Source organism: Xenopus tropicalis, chromosome 2, assembly GCF_000004195.4.
Source record: "Xenopus tropicalis strain Nigerian chromosome 2, UCB_Xtro_10.0, whole genome shotgun sequence".
Lineage (NCBI taxonomy): Eukaryota > Metazoa > Chordata > Amphibia > Anura > Pipidae > Xenopus > Xenopus tropicalis.
The window spans coordinates 35,477,627-35,498,254 of NC_030678.2; the positions used below are offsets into that span (position 1 = coordinate 35,477,627).

General features: G+C 41.1%; 1 protein-coding gene across 2 annotated transcripts in view; it reads right to left on the minus strand.

Annotated features, from left to right (window-relative positions):
• The window catches only part of dph1 (diphthamide biosynthesis 1), a 160,713-nt gene that overhangs the window by 106,692 nt on the left and 33,393 nt on the right, over nucleotides 1–20,628 (minus strand). For both annotated transcript variants that reach the window (XM_012956575.3, NM_001142155.1), the window contains 1 exon segment: nucleotides 19,946–20,009. In XM_012956575.3, the coding sequence (XP_012812029.1) occupies nucleotides 19,946–20,009 (64 nt within the window).

The window sequence follows — 20,628 nt, forward strand, 5'->3', positions numbered from 1 at the left end:
AATGTAGGTCTCTATAAAAATATATTGTATAAAACAGCTTATGTAAAACTCTGCTTTATCTAAATAAACCTTTTTTTTTTTTTATAAAAATATACTTTTTGGTAATACTAAATACTAAATAGAAAACTGCCATTTTAAGTTCTAAGGGTCGCCCCCTGGGATTCATTCATGGTGCACACAGACAATCCAAAGGCACATACACATGCTAGGTCACATCAGCCAACTAATAGACAAACTAATAGACAAACTAATAGACACACTTCTTCCTGTTAGGGCTCTGGCACACGGGGAGATTAGTCGTTTGCGACAAATCTCCCTTGTCACAGGCGACTAATCTCCCCGAACTGCCATCCCACCGGCGAAAATGTAAGTCGCCGGTGGGATGGCACACACTGCGCAGGCGATTTCGGCAAATCGCCGAAAATGCCTTGCGAGGCAACTTTTACCAGGCCCCTTAATATGATATAATCTGTTGATTATTTATTCTGTGGTATAGTTTTGTTTAACCAACAGTTTCCAGCAAGCGTTGTGTCATATCACCAGTTCAAATCTGGATTGTAGACAATACTGTCTAACCCTGCCGTGCCATGAGATAGTACAAAAAACTGTGGCCAGTCCTGGTTATTTTTACATCTAAGTTAACTGCATGGTAGTCAGCGACCTCTGCGGCCTTCAAGGATCGACACTGCTCAGCCTTGTGCTCTAGTGTACTGACCTCATTTGCAATCTAGCAACGCATCATACATATTAAAATCGTATACTTGACTGAATTAAAAAAAAAAAAAAAGAGAAAATCGAGAAAGTCTGGGACATACAGAGCTAATTTTTCAGCCCTCTGCCCTATCTTTTGTTGCTTACACATAAATAAATAGCCACTTTCTGTAACAGTGAGCAATAAATAGAACAGTGCTTGCCAGTTGCCACTGCTCATGAATGGCTTATGGCAAGTTATGTCAATGGCTTGGCTTTACTAGATCATCCCTCTAATAATACTTATATTTAAATATCCAGAGGAAAACTGCAGTGATTGATAAAGATCCATCTTTAATTCTATACAGAGGGAAAGCCCATGCATTGGGGATATGAGGCTCCCCTTACATGTAGCATCTGGGGGGGATTCTTATCACGTTCGGAGATTCAGCTGGGTGAAAAAGGCCACGCGAGACGCAGGCAAACTAAGATTTCATATTAACACAAGGCTATAAATATTAATGGCGGATCCAGGCAGCCACTAACGAGGCCAGGAACACTCTGCTGTCTGTCTAACCCCCTCACCTAATGCAATTTAATCCAGTCCCAGAAGATTTACCAGCAGTGGAAGCAGAATATAGAGAGATAGAGAAAGGAAGGGAAAAAATTCTCTGCTTCTATTGCTTTGCCAGTTTTACCACGCTCAATACTAACGTGGCATTTCAGGTGAAATCTGGTGAAAGGTTAAATGTCTAATGCACATCACCCTGTGTTAATCTATCCACCCAACTGATAAGACAAAGTAACCATGATAGAAGACAAAGCCACTCCCAGCTCAATTACACATTCTCGTGCACACTTGGAGAACAGGTGCACGTACATTGGCGTCCTCAAACGCAGATCAACAATACAGGAAATACTATTGGTCACAGGGTTGAACTGGTCCACTGGTGTACCTGGAGAAAACCCCATTGTCCCGGTCCTGTTGGGCCCGACCGGCCCGAGCACACCAGCAGGCTTTGTAGTGAAGCGATGAAGCGCTAGTGGGCCCCACATCCCCTGGTCCAACACTAATTGGGCAACAACTGTGAGCTTCATTAGGGCAATGACACACAGGACGTTTTTGCACCCGCAATAAATCCTGGCTACCTTGTCTGCAAAACTTTTCTTGTTTCCTTTCAACTGGCTAAAATGCACATTGCCGGTCAGGAAATATACACAGTACAGCATAGTAGCCTGAAGTTTCCTTGGAAAACGAAGTGCCGCTTATGCATTCATACCGGTGATTTACTTTATTGCCTGTGGGAAAGCATTTTGGGGAGATTTGTATGCCTATATTAGCCCAGATTTAACCACTGTCGACAGATCTCCCTGTGTACCATAAGGGCAGTGGCACATGGGGAGATAAGCCGCCCATGATAAATCGTCGCTATTGCGGGCAACTAATCTCCCTGACATGCATTCCCACCACCAAGAATGTAAATTGCCGGTGTGATGACATTACACTTCACTTTGGTTTCCCGAAATTGCCTCACAAGGAAACTTCAGGCGACACAATCTCTCTGTGTGCCACTGCCCTAACCCTTATGCATTTTGGGAGCAGCCACCCTTAGTCATAGGCTTATTATAACAGAAAACCCCCAGTGATTATATATAAAAAAAGGAAGAATGTAACTGAGCAGTAGGGAGGCAGCAGACAGCAGTCATAGTCATATAGTCATTTTTACTCCATTAAATAACAAAGGATGTATCATCATAAAATGTGTATGCATGGCTAGAATAAAATAAGGCATCAAGTACTTCAGGTTGCTAGCAACAGACTGGACTCCATATGCTGGGAAACATGTAAATGTGTAATATCATGGACCTGTGGTGACCTGTATTACTTGCTGTTACTATGTAGTTACTAAAAATTTAGTGTGTCCATTTGGTAAATCAGGTGCAATTTGAAGCAGTGAGCACACAGCATGAATGTTTTTGCCTCCCATTTACTGCATGTGCAGGGCTGGGTAGCAGTTAGGGCTTGCATCATATTCTGCACAGCCGGCATTTTGGCATACGGTGCAAGTACAGAGGAATGCAAGAAATGCCACCATACTTTGTCATTTATCAACCCATAACCCAACACAGAGTTTGGGAACCTGCATCCCACTTGAAATCCAGCTGTTGAGCTTTTAACCTACCCCGTTTCTACACTGCAGTCTACCTTATATACAGTACAGCGCCACTAGCACATACTCTCTGAATCCGACTAGGGTAGGTAGCTTGTGTGAAAAAGGAAAACCAGAACAGTTAAGAAAGTACAAGAGGGGGGATCGCCCTTGTGCAATTATTGCATCATGATACAATGTTTCAGGGTATGTCCCTTTCTCAAGTATATAGACCTATCCTAAAGGTGCAATTTATCAAACCCACCCCCCACCAATCATTCAATACCAATATTTCATATGGAGAAATAATTCATGAAAATACATACAAAGGGTGCCCTGTGTGATGTACAAATCTGTTATATAAATGGAGTATCAAGTTAATTTATACACCAGGGCACATGTATGGGATATTGTGATTTATTAAGAGCATACAACATTTAACTGTTGTCACATTGTGCATGTTACTGCATTATTTCTATTGCATTGTGCCTGTACAGTATGCACGGAATGCCTTTCTGTATTTGTTAATTTGTTTCCACTCCCTTTCGGTTATCCCCAGCTAATTCCTACAACTAAAGAACGTGAGGTTTTCCTCTTTAAAGAAAATAGCAGAAACACTCCACCCTTCACGCTCACACAATCCACCAGTTAAACTGCGAAGTGCTGTTTGCAAAGAAGTGGGAAGAAGGGAGGGAGGCAGGCAGGCGGTGGGAAGGAAAAGAGACCTAAGGCCAGGTAGCTGACATTCCCATTCTGTCACCAGCTCTGGCTGACAGTTCCATTCAGATAAAAGGAGCCCTAATCTGCTGCCTTTGAAGTTGGAGACATGAAAGCAGTTAGCGATCATCCATAGGAAAGGAATACTCTCATGCTCCTTAAAGGCACAGGCAGGGGTCTAATAATCAGCTTTATACCCTGGCCTCGTTTACTTTTACGTCCCCCACCCTCCATCACCAGTGGACGTGGAGCGATTTGCTGTGCATTTCTCCTGTCCATCTTAGCATGCTCCCAAATGACGGCTGTGTGCTGTCAGTGAGCCTGTTAGCCGGCTGGACCTACACGCTGGGTGCAGCAATTGCAATTGAAGGCTCTGACCTTTCTAAAGCCCATAGAGGGACTAGAGCTGAAGAACCCAATCAGCCTTGGCGGCAGAAATTATCAGCCAAATGCGCTGATTTTCTTTTCCACTTCAGCAATTTGCTGTGAGGGCATTGCACAAGCGTTTCCTATTACAACAGGTCCTTCCTGCTGGCAGTGGGATAGAGGTGAATTTATTGCCATAATAACACTCTAGCGGGGCTAATTTGCTAGCAGTGGGCAGATCTGTACTAGTGCAGAGTGGTAACCAATCAAACGTTTTAACTCATTATTCTTCCTTTAGCCCTTTGAACTAATCTAATCATTGATTGGTAGCCATGTTTTAGTGGCTAGGTGACAGCTAAATTAGCCTGATTGTTGCCTCTCTTGACCACACTCAGTTATCATTCCAAGTACAAGCCCTTCAGGTTGGGATTACTGGTTGCCACTTGCATATGATGTAAGTGAGGTAGGTTTAAGGCCTTAGGTTCAAGTATTTGCAGGTCAGGGGCTATTTATGAATAGTGATAAGCAAAATATTTCACCAGGTATGGATTCACAAAAAATTCCACATTTCACCATCTGCAAATTTTTCCACAAAACCTTTGCGCAGAGAAAGCCACATAGGAAAAAGTCACTGCAGGAAAAATTGCTGCAAAAAATGCCCTATAGTCCTGTGCAATGTATTTTGCACTGAAAAAGTTGCTGCTGCAAAATTTCAAATTTTCCTACAGTTTTGCCAATTATTCGGCAACGCAAAACAGGACAGATTTGCTCATCACTACTTATATATTACTAGGTGTCACTTGGAAGAGACCCACAGTGATCCCTGCTGTTTTGAGTACTGCTCAAAACAGTCTATCCAAAAACAAAGTCATCCCATCCCCTTGCTCTTGTTTCATAAAAGCAAACTATGGAGGTTCCGAATTACACTCAGTTTGCCTTTCAACATTCTGATCACATACTTCATTATGAAATCCTTCAGTAGTTATCTATTTAGGAGAAAAATGGATGTAAAATAATATTTGCAGGGCTCGTTAATTATGGCTGCCGTTCTACATTTCCTTAGGACTGCTTTGTAATTTGGCCCTCGAGGCTGCGACGTAAGAGCCAATGCAGAGATCTGGCTCCGTCATGCGCAACTCCCTTCCGTGCACAGAGAAAGTGTGTCCTCCGGCGTTTCCCAGAAGCACACATCCTGCTCCAATACCGTGCCAACATCAGACCTGAGAGGAGCATGCATACAGTGTAATCAATTTCAGGCCTTTGTAACAAATCATGCAAGCCCTGTTTATTGGAATAAGTATTTTTATATATACCCCTGTAAACTTTTGATGCATGCACCCCGGCATTGCAATGCACAGATTCATTCATTTTGTCATAGGTTTAACTATTAGAGATGGTCATAAAAGGCTTTATTACTCACAATCTACAGACTATTCCAGTCTATAGTGAGAAACTTCCTATTAAACATAAGGTAGCCAATGGGTAAACCAAACTGCTAACCATAGTCTAGCACCATGGACTGAAGAGATAGAAGGATAGGTTGCATAAAAAATAGATTGTGCTCAGCCTACAACAATTAGTCTTCACCAGACAAGTGACACTTTAAGCTGGACATTCATAGGCAGATTTAAGCCAAGTTGCCAGCCTATCTGCTTGTGCATGGGCCCTCCATGACTTCCTATCTGATAGATATCTGCCCAAACATGAAACAAATTTATAAATTCAGGTGGAGACTGAAACTTTTTGTTCATGTGTTTCCCTCGCGGGGGCCAAATTATCAGATCAGACAAACAAGCACATTTCACTGCCTATGGCCTGCTTTAGGGTTGTCAGACCCACCTTGCAGGTCTAAACTTTGGTCAGAGCCCCTGGGCTCTCAGGAACACCTCAGGAGGGAAAATAGGCATTGTTCCTAAACCACCTAGATCTCAAGTTTGTGCAGGCTGACAATACGGCCTTACTCTTAAAAAATCTTCTTGTTATGACTGCACCCGGAAGCACTGAATCCGCCCAGGTCTAGGCATGCACATCCGATATCTTCCAACTAATGCAAGACATAGCATTCGTTGATGTTTAACAGCTGCACATGCCTGCACCTGGGCAGATTCAATGCTTCCGGATGCATGCACAACAAAAAAGATATTTTTTTAAGCATATGGGCGTATAGTCAGTCTGTGCTTGCCCTAGCCCTAAAGGACAGTTTGGGAACCTCTGCTGTAGGGTCTCACTAGTAGTCAATCAACCCACTGGCAGAATTTTTATCCAGCTGCGTCCAATGCTATCAGTCACCCTGACTAGTCCCCCTCCCCCTTCCTGCTTTTGTATTTTTTTGCAGGTCCTTAAAGAAGGAAAGGCATTTTGGTATTTTACTGTAAATAGATTAGCCACAATAGTGACACCTAGAATGTTATATATATATACTCTGCAAAAAGATTTATCATACCTGAGAAAATAGCCCTAGAACTCCCTCTGTTTGTATAAGCAAGCAGCTGCCATTTAACTTGGTCTCAGCAGCTTCCATGCTGCAGATCTGGCTGTTGGAAGCTCAGATTACACAGAGTTGGGAGGGGGCAGCAAATTCTGAGAAAATTGAGCAGACTCGTGCCTGTGCCCTGAAGAATTTTTCTCAGAGCAGGTCTGACACAGAAGGGCATGTGTACACAAAGGAAGAAAAGAAATCATGTGTTTCTTTTGATGGGGATTCAATGCAGGATTTTTGTAAGTGCTTATGGCTGTATTTACATAGACCTTTCTGATAAAGCTGACTTCGTTTTTATATCTTTCCTTCTCCTTTAAGGACACCATGTAGATCATAGGGTTGCAGCATAGAGAAACTCTAGTCTGATCCAAACATTAGCCAAGGAATCTCATCCCCATATATCTCTATGAAAATAGAGAATATCTATGTGCAGGTACAGGCTCTGTTATCTGGAAACTCATTATCCAGAAAACTCAGAATTACAGGAAGCCATCTCCCATGGAGTCCATTTTAATCAAGTTACTTCAAATTTGAATTTTTTTTAGCGGTTTCCTTTTTTCCTGTTATAATAAAACAGAATCTTGTACCTGATCCAGTGGGGATTTAGGCAGCAGCAGCCCCTATGCCGCCCCCCTTTCTCCCTCTCCAGGCTGCAGCATCGGAGCAGGTCCCGAGGGGTCCGCATCACTAGCACAGAAAGCGCTAATGTACTCTATGCACTAGCAGAGCCAAATTTTCATTTTAAAAAATGAAAATTCATCTCAAAGTTACCAAAGAAGGCTTTTTGCCGCCCCTGGTATTGGGCCTCTCACTGCAGCCTAAGGCAAGGTTCTCACCTTTCCTCAAGGCAGGAGCAACCCTGACCTGGTCCAAACTAATATATAGTTAATACTTATTGGTGACAAAACAATCCCATTAGGTTTATCTCATGTTTGAATGTTTTGAGCAGATTTCAGGTATTGAGATCCAAGTACAGAAAGATCGCTAATCCAGAAAACCTGTACCAATACCTGTACCATGACACTGTCTGCATCTAATTTTAAAAAACAAAATCACATCAAAAATCAAGTGGCTTTGAATAGAAACCAAGCTGAATGCAGTTTGTAGCACCACAGAGGTAACCTACAATGTGAGAGGGGTCTGTTTGAATTTACATTTAGACGGACCTGCAATCAGGGGTTGGTCGGCATTTGCAATAATCAAGAACATCTAGATGGCAGTCAGGTTCCCTGGATTCATCCAGCCAGGATATCAATAACAGAATATGTAGCATGTGGATCATTAACGATAAGAGACATGCATAACGCTTCCCTCATAATTGCTCATTTCTATTATAGCCCTGTTTGCAGCTATGTAGGGTGCTATAGGTACTGTCAGACATCTGAAATCTGTTTGCACTGGCCACAGAACAGCTGCACTGGAAAAAAAAAGGGTCAGACTGCCATACATACGGTAAGAGGGAAAATGTATCCATCAGAGAGCAATCTTCTCCGGCCGTTGTTATGGAACAAGATGGGCGAACATGCTGTCAAGCCTGGGAGCCAACTCAAACTAAGAAACCTAGAGCAGTATCTGTGAGATAATTCTAAGCATGCACCAAGCTTTTACCCAAGAAAATTATTTTTCTTCTAAACCATCTGGCTTCTGAAAAGAGAATAGATAGGGACAGCCATATACAAGTAAAATGTACAAATAACGTTACAACCATTGATCATATGTACTTAAAGTCGGTTAAAAAGTTGCTTACAATTTCCTGGTTATTAGAACCAGGCTTTTGGTTTAATAGTGCTCTCTGAAAGTCAGCAATCCTAGGATTAACTGACAATACATAGTACATAGTGCAGGAAGTTAAGGTGGCCATACACGTTAAAATCTGCTCACTTGGTGATCTTTTCCCGATATCCCCACCTACGGGTCCTGGGGCCAAACGATCGAATTATAACGACGGCAATGGGCGCAGTCGGTTCGGGGACCGCATCAACGAACCGATGTGGTCCCCGATCCGACGAAATCTTTTAACCTGCCCGATCAATATCTGGCCAATTTCAGGGCATATATCGGTGGGGCAGGCCCGTGTATGGCCACCTTTATGGTTGCTGACACTCTGACCTTCCAAGCAAGCTGTTAAGATAACAGTCTAGTATCGGTAGTCTATAACTGTGAATATCTCAGAAACCACTAAAAATAGCAAAATTAATGCAAATTGCAAAAGGGTATCCATCCCCTTCAAGGTCCAGGACAACTGCTTTGGACTTCCATGGCTTTCAGCTAAAGCAACTAAAAAATATGCAGATATTACTGCTCTTCATTCTCTATGCATAAAACATCTAGACTGCATGATGGTAAAGCAACAGTTGTTCTTTGAAGTCTTGAAATTGCAGCGCCCGGAGCCAGTGCCAAGTAAGGGTACCCATGGCAAGCCCCCTGCTGTCCCAGCACCCACCCATCGCAGCACCCTAGGCACATGCCTTTTCTGCCTACCCCTATTTGCAGTCCTGCCCAGAGCAGTGGAACACTGCATATACCTTCTCAGAAAGGTATTCCCCTTTCTCTATATGAGGGAACCTGATGATACAGAATAACACTAAAATCCCACATCTTGGGATGCAACCTGACAGGGTCCAGCACAGCATTCCCGTGTTTTCCTCTCACTCTGTGAGAAAATGGTGATTGAGAAATTGCATAGAATCAACATTCTCACATCCTCTGTGCAATTAGAACGGAAAGGCTTTATCATCTCTCTCCGTCATCTGTGGGAATCATCATAAATACAGTATGTATTATCATAAGATGCACTTAACATCATTCTGGGCGACGGGGCATACGCTGTTCTAAGAACAAACTCTTCAAACTGCCGCCGCACTAAATCAGCATGAATTGTGTATTCTATAATCTGTAATTTGCCGTTTGGAAACAAAGTGCCTGTTGCTAGGCAAGCGCAGCTCTGTGTCACATCTAAATCTGTAGCAACTGAAAAATAGAGAGCCTAAAAATCATACACGCAAATTGCCTAAAAGCTTGTGTGTACTAAGCGTCAGCTCTAAATAACAAAAGCTTTCATCTACATAGGGATCCTTTAAAATGTTGCTAATAGTACAGGTACCTGGTTTCTGGGCTTGGCTTGACTACCCTTAGTTAATAGTGTAGCAGGTTCCCACCTCGTATACATGTTACTTTCCTTTGGCTGTATTTGAAGATGGCAAAATTTGATATGTGTATTTATGGGCTAATTATAGAAGAGATATAGGGAACCCCTCTCAGGGCCAGTTTTAGTGCAGGGAAGAGAGGGCATTTGCTTTGGCCCCTTTGGCATAAAAGTACCTCCTGGGGAAAACTGCAGAGGGGACCTATTTACCTAATACATAAGAAAACATATTGCATGGCCTAACGCTTTGATTTGGTTGTGGAACTTCTCTGTGAATTCCAATATGTTTTATTACACAACATAAAGGGAATAATGTACCATCTATTATTAAACATATTAGAAGTAGTTCCACAAACATATCAAAGTATGAGACTTTGCAATATGTTTGCTTATGTATTAAGTAAGTACCTGCAGAGGCCCTCTGTGCAAGTGGCCAAAGCAAATGCCCTCTCCGCCCTGCCCTAAAACTGGCACTGAGAGTTGTTTAACAAATTCCCTTTTTTCATCAACAGGAAAAAATCCAAGACTATTACTGTTGCTTAACTGCAAAGGGCCTCCTCTGTTTAACAGGCATCTCTACTCTCAGCATTCTCTCCTGGGGGATCCTGAGGGACCAGGAACAGATGCAAGGGAAGGTAGCAAGGTAAGGACAACCTCATATTGCAACAATGCAGATTGCAGGACTGGAATAGGGGCTTCACAAGCTGCATGGGCAGGGATGTCATCAGAAACTTTGGGGCCCCACACAAGTTATTTATATGGGCCCCCCCATAAACACAAGGGCACAGTACCAACATTTTGGCCATGCTCCTTATTGTGTGCAATATAAACAGCTGCGGTTACTCTATAATAAGCAGTTCATATAAGAGGTCCATTTATTGATGTGCTAATAAGTCATTCAGTTTATAGGGGGTCAGTGGCTCTAAGTTTAACCCTTCCCCACCTACCTGCCCCAGCTCTGTGCTGTCATTGCTTGATATGGAATTTACATAACGATTTGCATAAGTTTTGTATATTGAGTAAATTTAGAGGCCCAATGATACTGCTGTGAGAACCAATAACTAGTCAGTAGTAGTTCATAAAAATAGTAAAAATAATGAATGGGCTAATAAGTCAGAATATTAATTGGGGGGTCAGTAGAGTTTATACGTAGGTTTCTTTGAAAGTAAAGTTTTTCCATAAGTTGCGTAAATGTAGGGGCCCCGTTATGTTGCTGTGGGGCCCAATAACTAGTCAGTAGTAGGTCATAAAAATACTAAAAAAAATAAATGTGCTAATAAGTACTGACTTATTAGCACATTTATTTTTTTTTACTATTTTTATGAGCTACTACTGACTAGTTGCCCCCAGTTCATTGGGGGCAGTGAAATTTACCTTAAGTTTTTAATGTATTGGTAGTCAGTGGAGTTTGTCCCTGCAAAGCTTCTCTGCATTGTCTCTTGCTTGATGTGCAAGTAAATTTATGTAACGCAACCAGGCTCCCTAAAGGAAGATTTCAAGGGCCCGACATTATTGTACCCCCTCTCCCCCTGATGGCAGCCCTGTGCATGGGTGGAGGGGTGAAGGCAGTACTGAATACTAGGGCTGTGGAGTTGATACATAAATCCTTCGACTCATTTTTGGTACCTCCAACTCTGACTCGTCTGTTTTTAATATACTAATGTGTTTTCTATGTTGATTGAAAGAACACAACATGCAAGGCATTTCATCACTGCCAAAGCTCAGCAATTTTAAAGTTATATAGATGGTGTGCTTTTGGGAACAAAGCAAAGAACTACTGGCAAGGAAACTGCCGCACTATCCTATTGGCCATCCAAGCCTGCCACTGCCAACATACTGTTCAAGTTTGGGTCAAAAATCTATAACTATGTCATTGTGGGTTTTTATGTTATTTATGAAAGAATCAACAAACATTCCTTAAACCTAACATTTAAACAATGGACAAAAAAATTAAAACAATAAGGTTATAATAAGCTCAGCTGGACTTCACTCCAGTGAAACAACTAATCATTAGGTTTTCTTCTTACTGTAGAGAAGTGCTTAATTATTATCTGTGAAAGGGGACATTGTAATGTATTATTTTTTTCACTACAATTTAAAGAAGGATTCGTAGCATCACTAGGGCGAGACTTTTAGAATATTAATATATGGATCACTGCTGTTCAATATGTTCAATCAGCCAGTGGGCCAATGATCAATAGCTGCAACCAGTAAACACAGAGGGCTTGCAGCACTGCAAATGTAAGAGTGGCTTTGTTATAGTACCATAATAAGCAATATTAATACAATATTTATGCGTATATGAACTGACACAGCAGTAGCTTTGAAACCTTACAAATGCCATGGAAATGGATTGAGAGTAACATGACCTATTTCTTACATTGATGATTTGGGTCTGTAGCTGCTCATAGAAGTCCAGTGACCTGCTATCAGCCAACTTGGCCCTGAAATACTGCGCTTCCAGCAGACTTGAACTGCTTGTATGGTAATAACTCTGTAGTCCCAAAATGTGTTTGCTGAATCTGGCATGTCTGGTTTAAAGCACTGCAGCTGAACTGATATGTGAAATTTTCACATATTCATGCCTACGTTTTCTTATGTAATAAATATTCAGCACTATACTTAGAGGCTATTTGGGCAACGGATAAGAATAGCACAAAACATCTTGTGTCCTGCTGGCTGAGGAATATATAGAGAGGTAATCAGGCTAGAGTGGGTTCAGCCACGGGTCTAAGGAACAGAATAGGCCTGCTGTCTGACCCCTCCATCCGCTTGTTTCCTCTTAGCATGCCAAGGTTTCATGTAAAATAAATGCACTCCCAGCACGCAACAAAAGCTAAAAAAATAGGCAGACCCACTGTCTTACAGCTGCAGTTTTGATGTAATGCTACATTATTAACCTCTTCCTTTCCAGACTGAAATGCACAAAAATAGTGGAACGATTGCAAAAATACAAGGACAGGAATAATACCATGCTTATGAGTGGAGGCTTCAAAGTCTGGACACATTATAGTTAAGGTTTGTTGTTGTGCAAGAATCCTTATACCACCCTTCCCACACTTGCACAACACTACTGCCTATGTATGCTGGGAAGCTGCCTTCATTTTATGACATCCAGCTGAGCCACAGGACCAGGATCTGCTGGGATGTCAGGAGAATATCTTCTCCTAATATTTGCCTTGATAACTAATGCATTCTGCTGTCCATAAGATCCCACTTGCTTAAAGTTTTGCGCAAGCAGACATGCAAATCAAGATCAACATGTCAAGCGTATTGTTTCCAATATTTCGACAAGTAATAAAACTGTACATGATGATAAATAGAAAAATGCCCCGGGCCAGCAGTTAAAATTGTCAGTGCATTCGCTAGTACTGAAATCAGACTTCTCATTAAAGGTCTTGTGCGACTTGCTCCAAGAATCTCAGAAGGAGCCCTTAAAGGCAGTCATGGCTACAAATACTGGTCAAGGCAAATTACAAAATATGAATATAAGATACATGTATTCATAACTATTAGTAGACAAAATGTGCCCTCCAGACAACAATAAATTCTGTACATTGTAGGCTGGGTATTGTTGGATATAGAATATCCATTTCATTTCATAGACATTGGTTTGGCATTATAGGCCTCAGGCACACTAAGTACTTGCGCACTATTGCCTACATTTTGTGGAATCATACTAATGCTAAATCAGTTTCAACAAAGACCAGTCGACATCCCAGGAAAGCCCTGGAGAGGCTGGACGCAGTATACCTTATTTAAAGATAAGCCAGAAGACAACAGGTAGACTTATGCTGCCACATATAGTTCCAATAGTTTAATAGTCCATAATATGCATTATACTTTAAGTACAGTAGAATAAGATCTTATCACATGTTGTGATTATAGGTCATATAAACAATGTCAGTGCCTTAGCTGATGCCAATATACATTACAAGGGTAAAAAGTGTACAGACACCTGCCTGTTGAATATTGGAAGGCTTTCTAGTAGGTGTTGGAAGAGTGTTGGTAGGATTTCTTCCCATCTATACACAAAAGCATTAGTGAAGTTAGGCACCGATTTCGCCCAGTAAGGTCAGGCTCATAATCAATGTTTCAGTTCTTTTAAAAGGTGCTTAGTTGTGTTAGCCGATGCCTATGAAACGCATCATGTTCTGTCATATGAGAATTGTTCATAAATGTTTATTCTTTTAAAAGGATATAGTGTGATTTTTTAACCTAGCAATATACTCCTTGGTGCTCCATTCTATTCAATGCCAATGCCTTCTGGGGTTCTCTGAAGGCCACCAATCCCATCTTAGCAAACAAAAAAATTGACCTTGGTTTATGGAGGGGGGCGTTATGGGTCTATTCCCAAAACTGCTGCTACAAATTAGCAACTAAATGGTCACTCTTCACTGTAATAATAAGATTTGCTTTAAAAGGAACCAGGAGCCCCATCCCAAACCATAACCCCCTAAGACCACTGTTTCTCCACCAGCAAACTTTTCTGTCTTACACATTCAGGAAGACAGTGATCTATTGTCATCTGCTGAACCCAGATTTGTTCATCTCGACTATCAGACAGTAAAGCACAACTTTTGACTTTTTTTATTCGCACAAGTTAAGGAGGTCTGAGGAGACCCTAGGTGTTCAAGCAGACCAGTTCACATGGTGACTAAGGTACCTTATAAATAAGTAAGGACGTGTAGGCAGGCACTCCGAATTCCCAGAATGGCAGAGATAAAAGCAGCCAAAAAGTAGTTTAAAAGGCTAAAAGTTTATTTAATGCATATAAACAAAAAGCCTTACGCATTTCGTACCAATAGGGTACTTAATCACAGGCCTATGATTAAATAACCTATTGGTATGAAACGTGTAAAGCTTTTTGTTTATATGGATTAAATAAACTTTTAGCCTTTTAAACTACTTTTTTGGCTGCTTTTTGCTGTACCATTCTGGGAATTCAGAGTGCCTGCCTACACATTCTTACATGTGATTGTCTCCATGATGGCTCCCTAAGCTGAAGCATGGGCATGAGCGCCCGGACTCACCTTTACTATGGGTAAGATTTGCACTCTGTTTGGCTAAAGGTGGCCATACACGTGGCGATCTGACGATGTTTCGTACGACCATCGGTCGCACGAAACATCGTAAGATCCGCCACACACCATTCAGGGCTGAATCGGCAGGTAAGGAGGTAGAAACAATAGGATTTCTACCTCCTTCTGCCGATTCAGCTCTGAAGGGAGAATTTTGGTCAGGCGCCTTCTATGGCGCCCGATCAAAATTTTCAAACTTGTCCGATCGGCGAGTCGTCCGATATCGGCAGCTTCCTGCAATATCGGTCGACTCGCCGACATGCCATACATGCACCGATTATCGTACGAAACGAGGTTTCGTACGATAATATCGGTGCGTGTATGGCCACCTTTAGACTGTGATTACCCTATGACGTTTTGACCTTATAAATAAGGTTATATTATTATTATTAACATTTATAAAGCGCCAACATATTCCGCAGTGGAATACATTGGACATACAGAGTAACAAAGCGATCAATAACCGATACAAGAGGTGAAGAGAGCCCTGCCCAAAAGCTTACAATCTAGAATATAGAATAGATTATACAGTGTATTCAGACTTGCCCATGGTAGTCTAAAGATTGCAAGTGAATAGTACCCTCAGTTGGATGGTAAAATTTTTCAATGCAGAGAACCACTGCTCTAGGGACCAAAGTCTGAGATTTTTACAACACTTCAGGCAGCCAACAAAGGCTGTGTTGCTACTAAACTATGCCAACCATGCTTTCAGAGACAGTTTAGAACAATAAGGGTTCCATCTGAGGACATGGGATCTTAGGTGGGGGTGTTCAGTTTCTTTTGTACCCTTTGTATCTCCTCCCACAAACAAACCTGCACAATAACCTGTACCATCACACTTTACTGGCTGTTTAAAAGAAAATGAATGTCCATTAAACATTGCTTCTAAACAGGGTATGTTTTCTTTGTAAGGCAGATAATGTGCAATAGTTCCGCATACCGACTCTTTAAGGAATAATACAGCATACATTTAATAAAGCCCTCCTAGAGCAGGAGAACATTAGCTAAAATTACTGCACATAGCTTGCTTTTCATCGGGGGCTAGTTATGTATGTTTTCATATCCAGAGAAAATAGGCTAGAGTCATTCTGACAACAGCCTGCTGGAGGTGTAAAGATAAGAACATTGCTATAGCAAGCCTTTTGTTACACATTGTTACGCACTGTTTGTGGAAAAAAAAAGAGAGCAATACCGCAAAAAATAAATGGCCGTGGAACTGCACCTTTAAGCATTTTACAGGGTACAGGGCCAATTTGTTTCCCAGCACAGTACATAACCTTCCCCTCTGATACTTGGCGGGCTAGAGACATTAAAATGTGATGCACATAAGAGAGAAGAAATTGCGGAGGCAGCCGATTTGGTGTGACATACAGGAAATGCATATTGGAATGTTATTTCTCTGTCTGCGGTACAGGAGATTTTAAATATGAAATTGCTGTGATTCAGCCACCATAAAGAACAAAGCTGAAGCTTCTCTGTATTTGTCCTGACATGTATTTATCACAAATAAGAGAGAATTGCAGTTTTTATCAGTGTCTGTGTTAAGGTAGCCATACATTGAAATATCTGCTCAGTTGCCAAGGATCCTAAACAAGCAGATCTTTCTCTACTATGCCCACCTTGACGTGGACAATATTGGGTTAATCTGAGAGCCAAATGATTAATACATCAACATGGTCCTTGCCCCAACAGGATTTTTAAACTTGCCTAGTCCATATCTGCTTGATTTTGGCCAGGAATCAGTTGGGAAGGCCCATCTGAGGCAAATAAAATGCCAGCTCTGTCTGAAGGGGCCAAATTGACAGCCTAAATCTGCCCCTGCATGACCTCCTTTAGTAGTGGGATCAGAAAGTGGTAAATTTATTTTAGGTTTGACATATCAAAGTTGAAAATTGATTAAGATCTCACTCACACCAATTGTTTGGTTCAATGGAAAGCTTTCTATCACTCCACTTAAGGTGCCCATACACATTAAGATCAGCTCACTTGGCGAGGTCACCAAGCAAGCGGATCTTGTCCCGATATCTCCACCTACGGGTGGGCGATTTTGGGAAAATGTAGGCTAATTCGATCATTTGGCCCTGGGGTCAAACGATCGAATCCTAACGGCGGCAATGGCACAGTCGGTGGGACTACAAAGCAGTGTGAGTAGGCCATAGCCTGAGGTGGGAACACGAAAGAACAACAATCAAGACTGAGATGACACTGTAGGTAGAATTTTTAGGCTGGTGGTGAAGTAAATATTAGTGTGAGAAAACCATTTATGGGATCTGAAGTTAGACCACAGAGCACTGTTTTTAATATATATTTTTTGTTAATCTCCCCAAAATGCCTTCCCACCAGCAATAAAGTGAATCGCTGGTGGGATGGCATAAGCGCCACTTTGCTTTCCGAAGTGTCATTTGTGTAGTCATCAGACTTTCAATGTAGACTCTAGATCAGAAGCAAAACAAAAAGTATCAAGGAGGAAGCCAAAAACAACAACAAGGACAGAAAATGGGATAAATGATTGTCTCATTTAAGCTCATATCTTAGGGGACCACACATCAAAAGGGGCATTGAGGGAAGATTAGACTGCTGATGCGAAGATCTACCATCAACACATATGGTTATTCCTTACCCCAGATGAGTTAATTAGCTGACAGGGATTCAGAGCACCAACCAATTGTAGTAAGATAATACGAGTCTGGCTTGAGAATATGCCAACATATGCAGATCAGAAATCTATATCCTATTAGTGTTTAGGACACTTAGACTTTATGGAGAATGTAAAAACCACACAGTAATGCACAAAGCCTACAGTAGCCATATAATAATAGTTCAGTTTGCAATTCTCTAAAAAGGAAACCACTATTGAGGATACAGATGAAATGTGGTGTTAAAGTGCTGTATCGAGTTGACAGCAACATCCAACTACTGGACAGAAACTCCCATTATTACTAAATGTTTACATGCATGGTTAACAATCCTATATAGGAGACAGCTACTTTATTCACATTTATATCCCATTTCCCACAATTTTCCTAAAACAACCCAGACGGAAGGTCTCCCATAAGTACCCAATCTACTACAGTACATAGTTACATAGGGTTGAAAAAAGACCAGTGTCCATCAAGTTCAACCCATCCAAGTAAACCCAGCACACCTAACCCACACCTACCAATCTATACACTCACATACATAAACTATAAATACAACCACTAGTACTAACTGTAGATATTAGTATCACAATAGCCTTTGATATTCTGATTGATCAAGAACTCATCCAGGCCCCTCTTAAAGGCATTAACAGAATCTGCCATTACCACATCACTAGGAAGGGCATTCCACAACCTCACTGCCCTCACCGTGAAAAACCACCTACGCTGCTTCAAATGGAAGCTCCTTTCCTCTAATCTAAAGGGGTGACCTCTGGTGCGTTGATTGTTTTTATGGGAAAAAAGAACATCCCCCAACTGCCTATAATCCCCTCTAATGTACTTGTACAGAGTAATCATGTCCCCTCTCAAGCGCCTCTTTTCCAGAGAAAACAACCCCAACCTCGACAGTCTCACCTCATAGTTTAAATCTTATATCCCCTTTACCAGTTTAGTTGCACGTCTCTGCACTTTCTCCAGCTCAGTACTCTAGATTATAGGTCTGCTGAATTTGTATGGGTCACATAACGGATTTAAATTTCCTCATAATGCAGACCTAAGGGAGTACTATCCATTCCAATGAATATTTTAAACACTGATTTTTTCCAGATCAGATATGTAAATTTCTAAATAAAGGATTACTGGCATTACTACAGTGGTCTTCTATTTTCTCCTTTACTGACCACCAACGCCATTCTGGCTGTCAAAACACTGTGCTCTCCTTTGCATTTTTTGTAATCTTCCCAGAGCTGAAAGACTACAACCACTGTGACAGCCAGAACAACAGTAACAGCTGGTGATAACAGCAAAGACTAAAATGGATGTTATGGCAATTATCAGAGAAACAGGAGCAATTTTTCATTAAAGTGGAGTGCATTTTTAGATTAATAGCTACCAAGGAAAGTCCTGAAGATAAAGGGTCTCTAACTGTTTCCCATGAGCAAATGATGCCCTGTTGCTGAAAACAATGACCAGGAAAGGCCAATAACTTGAGACCCGAGTTACTTATGGCAACAGACAATGTAGTTTTGTTTTAATTCTGGGCTACTGTTGGCAGAGACCAACAGACTTTTTTGAATCCTTTAAACCCCAGCCCTTTCAGGATCTAATCTTCCTCCAGCTAGATCTGTAATGTCTTTATGTCCTATGCACAAAGTTCTATCCAGGTATTACTAGGAAAGGGATACTACATACAGTATACATGCAAAATTACTTCCACTTATCAAGAGCAGAAGTTAGAACTTACAACTTCACGAATATATTGTGACTGACAAATAGGGTTTTCAAACTAAAGAAAACTCTAATAATTTATTTTAGTTTAATATGGCTAACGCTTGTACTCCATTAATCTTCTGACCTTCCCTTTATTGAACTGGTCATAGAGTGGATTAGGCCCCACTGACTGCCAGCATTTTAGTGCTTGCTGGGCCTCACCAATATAAGCCATATTTATAGATTTTGCAGGGTGAGAATGGATGTGGCCCTTGTGCATGGCGTACAATATGTTGTTTGATGGGAGTGATCCGTTTGCTTTTCTTTGGTGTTCTGTTGAGAATAACTCAAATCTATGTGGATTATGAACATGTTTCTCCTAGTTACCCTGCAATATGATTTTCCTTTAGAACCTAGGTCATGCTTGGCTTACAGCAGTTTGTTTTCTGTTTTAGGGTGCAGCAGGCCATTCTTGATCTTACCAGTGGGGCAGTATGTTAATACAGATTTATTTTAGATGCAAAAATCAGTTTTTTGATTTAAGGAAAGCTGAGATAGGTCAGCTATGGTTCCCTCACTTTCTAGAAACAAAGTCCATAAACAATTATTGTAACAAAGATAATTTCTCATCCGATTCTATAGCGAAGTCAAGGCAGCTTGGATACAGTGTGGGAATATTTTGTCCATCTAGACCTGATGATCTATTTAACACATCCAATTGAGCAGCCCAACCTACAATACAGCTCTATTTACAATAATTATTCTCTAACTAAATGACTAACATTTTGCTTTTTGCAGTTGCTAGGCTAAAACTCTCAGCCACCCCACCAAAGGCTGGAAGAAAATAATCAGGGCTATAGATTGTACATCGCCATTCTAAATTGTATATATGCTGTTGTATTACTGCAAGATGGCTAAAAAAGATCCCTAAAAAAAGAAACAACACCCCAGTTATTCAGTATGCTTACCTTTCTATGATATCAGCAATAGTACAGGCAAACATGAGAAGCCCTTCTGGCATCTGCAAAGCAACTATAAATAACAGAGGGGTGAGGAAGATCAGTAGGTTACATATTCTCATGAGCATTAAAAATCATCACTGGTGAATAATAATTTCTTTAATTTAGGACAGGTGTCCCCAACCTTTTTTTTAACCCGTGAGCAACATTTCAATATAAAAAATATTGGGGAGCAACTTAAGCATGAAAAACTTTCCTAGGGTTTGATCAATAAGGGCTGTGATTGTTTTTTTTTGGTAGCCCAATGTAGACTGGCAGACTACAGGACATTCTGTTTGGCAGTACACATGGTTTTTATGCCTCGAAAACTTGCTTCCAAGTCAAAAATTCATAAATGAACACCTGCTTTTGAGGCTGGTGAGCAACATGTTGCTAGAGAGCCACTGGTTGGAGATCACTGATATAGATAATGTGAAATCAAATACCAAAATATTAGAGGTTATATTATTATAAAAAGGAGGTTATAAAGAGAGAGATACTGTATTTTTAGCCTCTTGGCCACCGACAAATTTACACATAACATTCAGGCAAGAATTTTAACCTGAGCCACAAAACATTTATTTCTCTCTCAATAACCTTTTGCACCGCCCTCTCTCTCTCTCCCTCCATATACATGCATTTTCTCTTTTCTT